The 12,139-nt window shown below is 36.5% G+C and overlaps 1 protein-coding gene across 9 annotated transcripts in view; it reads right to left on the reverse strand.

Moving 5' to 3' along the window:
- Positions 1–1,599: 1,599 nt before the first annotated feature.
- LOC143696818 (solute carrier family 66 member 2) overlaps positions 1,600–12,139 on the reverse strand; it is a 53,471-nt gene continuing 42,931 nt past the window's right edge. For 3 of the 9 annotated variants that reach the window (XM_077193546.1, XM_077193547.1, XM_077193545.1), the window contains 2 exons: positions 5,541–5,673; positions 1,600–4,962 (listed from right to left, as the gene is read on the reverse strand). In XM_077193546.1, coding sequence (XP_077049661.1) covers positions 4,948–4,962; positions 5,541–5,673 — 148 coding nt within the window. In that variant the 3' untranslated portion in view covers positions 1,600–4,947. Of the gene's footprint in view, positions 5,674–12,139 lie in introns of all 9 variants that reach the window. The other 6 variants (XM_077193541.1, XM_077193538.1, XM_077193542.1 and 3 more) reach the window with 2 other exon arrangements.

Genomic DNA, 12,139 nt, shown 5'->3' on the forward strand with positions numbered 1-12,139 from the left:
AGTAAACAATTGGATGTGCCAAAACTTTCTTCAGTTAAACAAAGACAAAACTGAAGTCATTGCGTTTGGAAACAAAGATGAAGTTCTCAAGGTGAACGCATACCTTCAGTCTAGGGGTCAAACAACTAAAAATCAAGTCAGGAATCTGGGTGTGTCTCTAGAGTCAGACCTTAGTTTCAGTAGTCATGTCAAAGCAATAACTAAATCAGCATACTATCACCTGAAAAATATTGCAAGAATTAGATGCTTTGTTTCCAGTCAAGACTTAGAAAAACTTGTGCATGCTTTCATCACCAGTAGGGTGGATTATTGTAATGGACTTCTCACTGGCCTTCCCAAAAAGACCATAAGACAGTTGCAGCTCATACAGAACGCTGCTGCTAGGATTCTGAGCAGAACCAGAAAATATGAACACATCACACCAGTCCTCAGGTCTTTACACTGGCTGCCAGTTACATTTAGGATTGATTTTAAAGTATTATTACTGGTATATAAATCATTCAATGGCCTAGGACCTCAATAAATTGTAGATATGCTCACTGAATATAAACCCAACCGATCACTCAGATCATTAGGATCACATCGGCTAGAAATACCAAGGGTTCACTCTAAGCATGACGAGTCTGCTTTTAGCTATTATGCCAGCCGCAGCTGGAACCAGCTTCCAGAAGAGATTAGATGTGCTCCTACAGTAGTCATATTCAAATCCAGACTCAAAACACATCTGTTTAGCTGTGCATTTACTGAATGAGCACTGTGCCACTGTTCGTCCGACTGTTTGCACTGTATTTTATTTTATGTTTTAATTAGTCTGATTTCATGTGATTATTTCTGTATTTTATCTTTTATTCTAAACTGTTTTAATTATTCTGATTCCTTTTGATTATTTTAATTTCTTCTATGTAAAGCACTTTGAATTACCACTGTGTATGAAATGTGCTATATAAATAAACTTGCCTTGCCTTGCCTTGCCTAATTGATTAAAACGGAAAGTAAAACTGTTTTCAACATTGAAATGAAATATTTTTTATCAATAAATCATACCAACCCCAAACTTTTTAAATCCAGTTGGCCTATATAACCCCCTTGCTTGTCTTTGTGCTACTGGAGCATTTGAAACCTGAAACGTCTGCTTTCATCGTTGTAATGGACTGTGTCTACAGAAGGAGATAAAAATGATCAAATGTAGTAACTCAATCCGTCATTTCCCTATCCCTGCATCAGGCTTCTCCTCTGCCCACCGAATATCCCAATTCCTGGGATTGAGCAGGAACACCGATTCCCGCAGTCATCAATGTGACATCCTGTACCATATCATTAATGTATGGAACTTCGATTAATGGAGGTATGAGGTAATATACCTGCAGGCTTAGACTCATCTATAATCCAGTCTTCCCCACAAACATGAATATTTCATACCGAGTCTCTTTCACTGCTGACACCAAAGGAATGTAAAGCCATGTAGAGTGCAGTACTGTCAAATTCAGGACCGTGGGTCATTGAGGTGCGGTAGAGCCGAAAACTTTCTGATCAGTGATGCTGTCTGTATTATTAATAATGATCATTCACTGTCTCCTGTCACACACACTTAATACAGAATCGGAAAAGGAAGGAACTTGGTTTTTTAATTTTACACCCCACTACACTGGTCACACAAGCAATTTACAAGTGATTTAAAATGTGCAATCATGCATCACATGTTATTAAATCAAGTATGTTGCTGTTGCAAGTTGCTTTGCAAATACAAATAATGTAGTAAATAAAATGAAAAAAATATTTATTCAACAAGCAATTGTTACATATCATGCTGACATTGTGGGTTCATTAAGATGCAACAGGATAGCATTTGCAGGTTTGCATATTCATCATGACAGGTTAAAAATTTTCTTGTCATGTCACTTTTTAAGGCACCTTTTTTAAAAAGAATGGCAAAAATGTTCAGACCATTAAGGCAACATTAAATGGTCATTATCACACAACATTAAACACATAATAGACCGTTATCTTGCTCATCAGTGTGATTTCCTCACTGATGATGAGAGAATTACAAAGCATGGCAAAGCTATTTACTGTACCAGTCATGTGCAACTAACAAAACAATGAAAATTGGAAAAAAATAACACACAATAGAAACATATGTGTGATTGTTGAACAAAACAAGAATGTCTTTTGATGTAACAACCATTTTTTTCAGCAAGATTGTAAGAAGTTTAGAATGGTCATACGAGTTGGCCCAAAAGAAAGAAAGAGCAAAGAAAATCTATGATATCTCAGTTATTTCTCCTAGACACCAATACGAAGAAATGGAGAGCAAATGAAGACTACAGCTTCTCTAATGTTTCTTCTGAGAAAAAGATAAATTTTCATAAGATATCTCAAACTAAAGTAAAACATCCAGGAACCAAAGTCAGTTCTCATAATTGAGAAATACATGTATGAACTCAAAAAAAAAATCTCTCAACCTCTGATCAATTAAAATTTTCTCACAAGGAGTGTATTGGTGTGAGATGGGACCGTTTGATTGGACAAAAATCGTGTACACTACCATTCAAAAGTTTGGGGGTCAGTATTGTGAAATAATATTACAATTTAAAATAACTTTTTTATTTTAAAGTCCCCCTGTGGTGAAAATCAAACTTTTAATGTTGTTTATTTGTCTATGTGGTGTTTTTAATATGCTTTAAGACAAACCATGTGCAAATGTATAATTCAACACCACTGCTGAGTATTTTCTCTTTAAAACAACAGTGAACCAAAGACAGTCTCAAATTCGCGGCTTGAAATCGCTGGTGTTTCTGGCGTCACAAACTACTTTGTAACCGTTCCCAACAACGCGTTATCGTCAACAAGTGGATCTCTGAGCTGGTGTGAGTGAGTGGAGGCGGGCTAATTTGCATAAAGTAGAACCATACTAAATGAGGCAAGGGTGTAGAGTTACATTTAAGCTATTTTAAGGCATGAGAACAAATCTTTTCAAGGAAAAAACACTTAAATATGTAATTTTGGTTATCAAAGATGAGTTTTAAGGGATACAATTATTGACTACAGGGGGACTTTAAATACATTTTAGAATGCAATTTATTTGTGCGATGGCAAAGCATAATTTTCAGGAAAAACATTTCCTTCAGAAATGATTTGTATACGCTGATTTGCTGCTCAAGAAACATTTCTTATTATCTTCTTATTTATTATCAGCTGCTTACTATTTTTGTGGAAAAAATCCATTTCCACGATATATTTTTTTTCAAGATATTTTGATTAACATAAACTTCAAAAGAAAGTTACTTTCTTTACTTTACCTAATCAATTTTAATGTATCTTAGGCATCCTTAAAAAAAAACACTTTTGAATGGTACTGTACATTATCCAAGAGGCCACCTTAACTTAAATGTAAAAAAGTACATTCTAAATGCAAATATTTCCAAATGACATCCAAACATATGTCTTGCACAGAATTGCAATAATACAATGTATCTGTTCTGTATTTTCCTGTGAATTAATGTGTCAGTGGCTTTGGCCTTAGCTGGGGTCAGATATGTTGACGTGGTGATTAACAGCACAACAGAACAAAGATTTACCGCAAGCAAAGTCTCAGCACAATGAGGACTAAAGCCAAAAAACCTGCCCATGTAGGGAGAAAACAGCTGAGAGGCAGTGGCTTTGTGACCATCTGTAATAACCAACGGCTAAACTTTGACGTTCAACTAATGCTAAAGGAGCCACCAGGCTTAATCAGTCTATCGCAGTGTCAAAATCCCTACAGTGAAACATGGGGCGGGAGGTAGAAAGAGAGCCAAAACTGAGATGGAATTGGAAAGTGCTTTTTTAAGGCCACATCTGTAGTCCTCCCTGAGTAGCCTGGCGCTATAGTGGGATTTAAAGTTATAGTGACCTTTTCTTTGCAGTGATAAATAGTACATAACTCAAGTGCTGATGTGAACGGTAACTTGATAGAGTGGAACTCTTTTATGATGAAGACTCCTCATTGCTGCAGCAGCAGAATTGAGGTGACTGCATTTTTTCCCCCACCAGTCCCATCAACTCCCATATAAAAACAGTCCAAATGTCAATTATTTGCAGGGCATGACTGCTCTTCAACTTGGCGTGATGTGCATGGATAAACATGGCCGATATATGACTGGTTGTGGTCATGTGGAGAAGTAATCATTGCCATCTTTACAGGATATAGCAGACTATCAACCCAAGATGGCTCAAAAATTGCCCATCAATGGCTTTGTGTGGTTACGATGAACTGCAACTGGTTTTTCATTGGACCATTACGCATTACCATTCTACTTTCTGAGTCAAAAACTTTGGGTAATTTTTTTTTTTCCATTTGCAAAATGCTGGTAAGAATAGTAAAGTGATCCTCTAGCAAGATGACTTTGCTGAAAGAGGCTATCGATCTGTGATAATTAAACAGAACAAATCCATCTGTTTTTCTTGTTTGCAATGCAATCATACATGATAAATCAGTTTTCCATTATATATTTATGGTATACCATCATGCTGTTCCACTGATACAGTTAGGTAATTAAAGTTTGGTAATAAAATCATTCATCAGCAACTGGTTTTGACTCAAAGGCTCAGGTTTAAATGTCTAACATTAATCTGCTGCTTAAAATATGGATTTTCGTGTGCAACTATGCAAGTAACAATCATTTAAGTGCTCTAAAATGAAAAAGGACCACAATTGGTTGACAAATGAGCTAGCAGTTTGAATTCAGTTTCTAGCAGATGCATTTGGCACATGCATTTCCAAGCAATTTCATTGCACTAAAAGCATATTGGCTCTCACAAAAGCTAGCAAAAAGACAAATACTATAAAAATAACAAAGTGAAAGGTCATTCATTTGTCAGGTTGTAGTAAATGTGCAAACTGGATTAGTTAAATGTTTGTTTTTAAGCAGGTTCATTTAAGGCCTGTTCACTCTTCTTTGGACAGACTTAGATGTGAAAAATCTTGAAAAGAGAGAGGAAAAAAAAACATGAACTCAGGAAAGATATAATAAACATAAATATGCAGTGGGGTTTAAAAGACTGACCAAAATGAAAATCTGGCAAAATGAAAAATAAAGCTAGATTTTTTTTATTTATTTTTTGATTTTGAATACAATTAAAAACACATTGTGACATAACTTACAAAACAATAAAAATTTGACAAAAAGTGACAAAAGGTCAGATCATTTCCATTAACATTTTTTCAACTGAACTTTTTACTTTAATTGTCATGCTATAATAAAGCGTTTTTCGTTTAAAAAAAGTAATTAAAATGATAGATAAATATATGATTTAATATCATTATTAAATTAGTAAGTTATATTAAATAAAAGAAAAGCAGAATAGAAACATTTCCATAGTAGTCTCAGACTTTTGAACCCCACTGTGTATTTGTACAAAAATACTGGAAAAGTAAGAGCGTGTAGTTTTGTATAGGTATGCAGCATGTAGTATGTCCTTGTTTAGGGGTGTTGATGACCATCATTATTGTAGTGAGTTCAGCCCAATTTAATTCTAGTGTCCTGGCCGTAGAAGCCCACCTGGAGCAGAATGGCAATGTCAATTAAGATCTGTACCGCACCACAGACCAAGAACTGAGTGGGGCTTTCATTGATCACAAAATACATGGTCTTAAAGATGTCCCCAGCGGTCCACAGGAGCACCATCTTTATGCTGAAAAAGAGGGAGAGAGACAAAGAAAGAGAACATTTTACTGAAGCATTCAGAAATATATAAAGTCTCAGCAGTTGGATAGATTCCCACTCAGCTATAAAGTTCTGATAAATTAACCTCATTCAAAACCTTTTAAAGGCGTCACCAATACATTAGACTAATGCATCGTACAATGTCCTGTCCTCCCACTTGATAAAGTCGTACATCTGTATATCTCACACATTTGCAAGTCTCTGAAGTCTTGTGCAATTGAGTCCAGTGGGGCTTCACTTCATACAAATCTGAGGATGCAATTATTTCATTTATATAACAATGGGAAGAGGTGAGGTAACACGTAGAGTCCAATGGTCTAACTTCTGGTACATAACAGCTCGTAAAATCTAAAAAATAGACCCATTTGTGCATTTTATGCTGAAAAATTTACATTCTACAAAATTTCAATTTGACTGTGGGAGGTTAAGCGACAGGAGAAACAGTGCATCCTGGGATGTAACCTGCTCTTTACTAGTCAGAGAAGGACCAAACCACCTGCAGGAAGCTTGGGGGACCACAAAAGCACAATATTTTGTAAATGTCAATCCTCCTTCCTTTTTGAAAAGCAGAGAAAAGTGAAGCTTTGGAAACTTCCAGGAATCAGCTAAAGTGTTCTTGGGCAAGGAGGGTGCTGCGTTCTCAGCGGTATTTATGCTGAATGAGTTCATTCTTTTCATTCAAGCTCAAAGAGAGAAAACTGGTCTAAAGATGAGCAGACAATACATCAGCTGTCACAGATGGAGAAGGATGAGAATTTGGACTTCTTGTGCTCCTGTCAGTCATACAAATGTGTCTTTTACACAATGTGAGGCAGCAGAAGCAGACCACTACAGTAATGAAATGGTACATTCTTCCAACTTGTCTACTTGATGATACAAACCCAACCATCTATTTTTTGTGCATTATTTTGGTATCACAGGAAGATTGTGAATGAGGATGAAGGAACATTTGCAAGCAGGAAGTGCAATGTTTGCTAACATCAGTGTGAAATACAGTGCTAAAACAACCTTTTATAGACACTTCCTTAAATGTTGTCCACAAAACACTCATAGTTGGTGCAAACTAAAAAGTACTATGTGATGTGGTTGTGAAAATGATGATGAACTGGAAAAGGCTATCCTGAAAGTTATACTTATGAAATACTTTACATGAAAAGGAACCTTTCATAGATGAAAATCTTCCTGTTTAAAGTGCTTTCAGAGAAAACGTGTCCTCTGTATCTGATCTCAAAGTTACACCCCACTCTTTTCTCCTCCTTCACTTGTCTTCTACATTAGTTTACTCTAGAGACCATTCTCAAACATCATTAATGGGGATGAAACATTAATGAGGTAATTAAGTAAGGTGGGTCATCTGTACAAGAGCACTGACAACAGTGGTGTCACACAATAAAATACACTTAATGGTACTTCATCTTCCGCTCAGAGAACAGAAACTCATCTAATTGTTCCCAAATATTCATTCTAAGACAAACTGCTATCTTTCCCCCCACTCTCCTTCCCCTCCGAGCACTTTGCGGTTTGACAGCAGATGAAAGAAATGCTCAGCAAACAGCGAGCAGCGCTTCAGGGCCTGTGAGAGAGGTAGAAGTGATTATTGCATTGATTAGGAGAACTGAGGCCACGGTTACAGCACTCCTGTCCACACTGAACAGCCCTGCACTCAACCCTGACAAGCCTTCAATTGATCCTCTTCAACCTGACACTCTCATCCCTATGCCGAAAGGAAAGAACGAAAGAAAGAAAGAAATATACAAGTAGACAATGTTAAATTCATAGATTGACAGATAGAATTATAGAAGGACAGACAGACAGGGAAAGGGAAAGAATGTTAGATAGAACAACAGAAAGAAGGATAGGATGATATAATAAAATATGACAGATATAATGACGTGTTTTAGCTAGAACAACAGATCGACAGAGTGCCATGTAGAACGATAGAACAATGGAAAGACAGAATGATATAAAAACAGAATTATTAAACTATAGAAAGATTGATACATGGAATGATATATAGAATGATAGACAGAATGACAATTATAGAAAAATATTTAGAACAAAAGATAGAACTATATGACAGAATTAGAGTATATATAGAATGATAGACAGATAGAGTGATATAACAATACTATAGGGTTAGGGTTAGGAATAGGGTATGGTTTAGGGTTGGCTGCATGTAATTATGCATAATTCATAGTTATTACTACAGTAACTATATGTAACGTAACAAGGACACTGTAAAATAGACAGAAAAATGGAATGATGAAATGACAGAAAAAATTAAAATGGTATAAAATAGAATGATATAACATTAGAATGATAGATAAGACCAGTGGTTAAATTGGGCCGGGGCTCTCCGGGGCTCAGCCCCGGCACATAAAGGCAACTCCACGGCGTAGCTGCGCCGTCACTCCTACGGCGCCGTGGCTGTTTTATGGTTCTGCGTCAGGTTGAGTTGCATCGCGGTGCATCTGACCAATCACAGCCCTTGGGGTCTGCGTCGCCTCGACGCGTAATTACATTTTTTTGGAGGTACACGTCGAGCTACGGCGGAGGGGTTCGCGGCGACGCAGAGGGGTCTGCGGGGGTACGCCGTCGATTCGACGCAGAAGCATAAAACAGGCTTAAGCCTGTTCGTTTGCAGTCAGTTGCCTACTGGAAATTATGTCACATAAAATTTGATGAAAGTGATGCTTTTGAAAACATATTTCTGACAATAAATGAAAATTTTTTGAAATGGCATGTCTATTTTGTCTCGGCGGAGCTCTGAGAACAATCGGAACACGGTCGTATTCTTGTTAGCTGCTTAATATCGTTGTCAGCCGACCATGATCGCGCACCGCACGCGCATCTAGGTGACACGGATAAATGAACGCAGCGATATATAATATTCCTGGGAGATCCGTAGTTGCGCCGGATGTGGAAGCGCGCAAAAGTTCCAGAAATGTACAAAAAGTGCCCTGGCCTTGAATGACAAGGTAAGGAAAATAAGACTAAATCAAAATTAAATAACCAAGACTAGGTTGACCATGTGATCTTTCTCAGGAGATGTTTTGAGCATTTTACTTCAGACACCGGAAGCAAACTGCCAAGAGAACTGCTAGCTGGCTACTCAAAATAAACTAGCAATCTATTCAGTCAGCATTTTTGTTTTTGATCTGTGTGAATTACAGAAATATAAGACTTGCTAGACCTACATTTAGCTACCAAGCAACCTTTACACAAGGATAGATTGATTTTATTTTTGTGACGTGTGCATATCTTGATGAGAAATGATGCAGAGTAGGATGTGTGTGTGTGTGTGTGTGTGTAGTAGTAGTAAAGAGAAAGAATGGGAGAAGGAAGTGTGTGTGAGGTGGACCTGGTCACCACAGACCCAAATCTTCTCAGCTGTTGCTACTGTCATATTCTGCACTGTCTCTTCATGTGGCACATTATGTTTGGCACATTGTATGGGTCACTATATCATAACAAGGTAATAAAATGTGTAATCAAGTGATGACTGATTAACAGTAATGTAAATGCTAAATGTCTAATACCTGTTGATACTACAACAATGCAAAGTATATACCTTGCAGTTTTTCAGATATCATGTAATACTCAATTTCTCCATTTCTTTGCACAAAACTCTCCAGAAAGTGCTATTTAATGGTTTATTTTCATGCCCCCGGACCCCCCTAGGGAGAGGAGAGCACCCCCACATAATAAATCCCAATTTAACCCCTGGATAAGACTATAGAAAAAAAGAATGGTAAAACTATATAGATAGAAAAATAGAAAGACACAGAATGATGGAATGACACACAGAACGATAGAAAGACAGAACAGCAGCAATAGAGGCAGAATGATAGAATGATACATGGAATAAATGACATTGATATAGACAGGGAGGTAGATAAATATATAGAATGGCAGACATAATGTTAGACAGATGTCCAAGCAAGGAGTAATACCTGAAGATACTCCAGACAGATGTATCGACACACCGGCCTCTTTCTTCTGCACAGTCTCTCCGGTTTCTCTCTACTGAGTTTACATCGATGGAGGGATAAACTGTGACCAGCGAGAAGCCTCTGAAAGAGAGAAGGGCACCAAAGCTCCCACATAAAAACCCTCAAATGCTCACAAAGGGAGTGAAGAGAGCTGATTAAACCAGTCCTTCTCTACAAACAAAACCTTGAGAATCCGTCTGAGAAAGGAAAAGTGGGCTCGTCAAAACTTTGGCCAGCGAATTCAAAAAGGTTCGTGAGAGAAAAAAGAAGAAGAAAGAAAATGAAATATGTATGTAGATCGGTCCATCCGGCTCAAACACAGGAGAGTATACACATTTTCTAAAAGAGATCAGTCTCCACCACACAAAAGCAAAAAATACAGAAAAACCTCCAAGAGAAAGATAAAGTGATGGGAGACATTAAAACCCTAGAATTGAATTATGTTTCTCTACCATATGGCTAACAAACAAGCTCACACAGATCATTGTCTTACAAACAAAATGTAGCCAATCAAAACAATCTAGAAAAACATACAGCACAGCTGCGATGTGCTCTGGATGGAAATTGAGTGTTCCAGCAGCCTTTAAATCAATTCAGTTGGACATTATAATGTCCCCTGTGATGTATTTCCTTTTCTGTATACACAAACCCATTAAGAGCAATGCTAATGTCATACAAAGATACATGTCAACTGGAAAAAACTGATGGTTTCTACTTTCCCTTCTTTGTCTTTCCCTCCAGAATGCCAGCACTCTGTTCTCTTTAATTTTCCTTTTAGCCTCCTCCCCTACTCCGCTGTGCTTTGCCCTGAAGGGAATGTGAATAAGTCGTGGTACTGGTCCTGGCAAGCCGTAGCTGCTAGCGGCTCATCTAATTCAATTACACGGCTCAGTTTGATCAATGGGGACTGTGCTGGAAGCCGGCGTACCTCTGCTCATCCTGGGTCAGATGGGGATTCACTCCACTGGCTTTTTCTTTTCTAATTAACCCAGACATGACAGCCAACAACTGTGAGGGCAACAACTCTACTGACGGTGGTCTGTATGTTTGCGTGCCTCTAAGCGATAGCAACTCAAAGATCGAAGTGTGTCAAAACATACCTTGTTTAATATGTGAAGAGGTGAAACATCACTTTCAGATTTCAGAAAGTCAGTCACTATGTCTAGAACTGAATACTACCATACTATTTCTGCAGTATGCATCATGAATACTTTGCACAGTATTAAGGATGCACAATAGGCAACATATCGGTTATCAGTTTTATTAGTTTTGGGTATTTCATATCTGGTTTTATTAGTACTGGGTATTTAAATATATTTGACTGTTTTTAAGATTTATTTATTTAAAATTTATTAAGAACATTTTGACACCATTTAAGGGCTCATTTAAAGGGATAGCTTGGGGTCAATCAATACGTTTGTTTATTTTGGAAGGATGCGTTAAATTGATCAAAAGTTACAATAAAGACATTCATAAATTTGGTAAATTTCTTTTCAAATAATTGCTGCTCATTTCAGCTTCCTATTCATCAAAGAATCCTGATTTTTTTTAAAGTTTCCACAAAAAGTATTAAGCAGCAATAACTGTTTTCGACATTAATAATAAGAAGAAATGTTTCTTGAGCAGCAAATCAACATCAGAATGATTTCATGTGACACTGAAGACTGGAGTAATGATGCTGAAAATCCAGCTTTGCCATCACAGAAATATATTAAATTTTAAAATGTATAAAAATAGAAAATAGCTATTTCAAATTGTAATACTATTTCACAATTATGGGGTATACTATATTTTTAATAAAATAAATGCAGCCTTGGTGAACATAAGAGATCTCTTTGAAAAAACATGAAAAAAATCTTACTGACTAAAACAGTAATAAAAAACAAATACAAATAAAAAAATAAAAAATGTATAGTTCACACTTTTGAACTATAGTGTACACATCAATATTTTTTTCTCTTGTTTTGCAGTAAAATTATCAAAATACATTCTAAAACAATCCTAAATTTCACTTGCAAAGCGAAACTGTGTAAGATATTTTTTTCAGAAATTAAACATTGAATGCTTAAAATAATAGAACATATTGGTAAAGAAAAATGTGCAATGTGGGTAGTTAAATTAAATCCAAATATGTACACGAAAACAAGCATTATATACAGTATTATACGCATTACCAGTACAACCAGTATACAATGATTTTATAACATCTCCATCTTGACTAATTTTATCGGATTACCAAAAATGATGACACTTTGCACCAAAAAGGATTAAAAGTCCAATTAATTAATTATTCAGGTATGCATAATTTTTCTAATAATTCAATGGCCCGTTGTCAATTATTCCTTACATAATGCAAACTGTTTCACATATTTTTTAACAACAGTAAGTATATAATATAGGCTACAAATATACAATTGTATACTTTGTGGCAGTACTCTCCAT

Source organism: Siphateles boraxobius, unplaced genomic scaffold (genome assembly GCF_051911475.1).
Source record: "Siphateles boraxobius isolate OS27281-9 unplaced genomic scaffold, OSU_SipBor_1 31, whole genome shotgun sequence".
NCBI classification, from domain to species: Eukaryota; Metazoa; Chordata; class Actinopteri; order Cypriniformes; family Leuciscidae; genus Siphateles; species Siphateles boraxobius.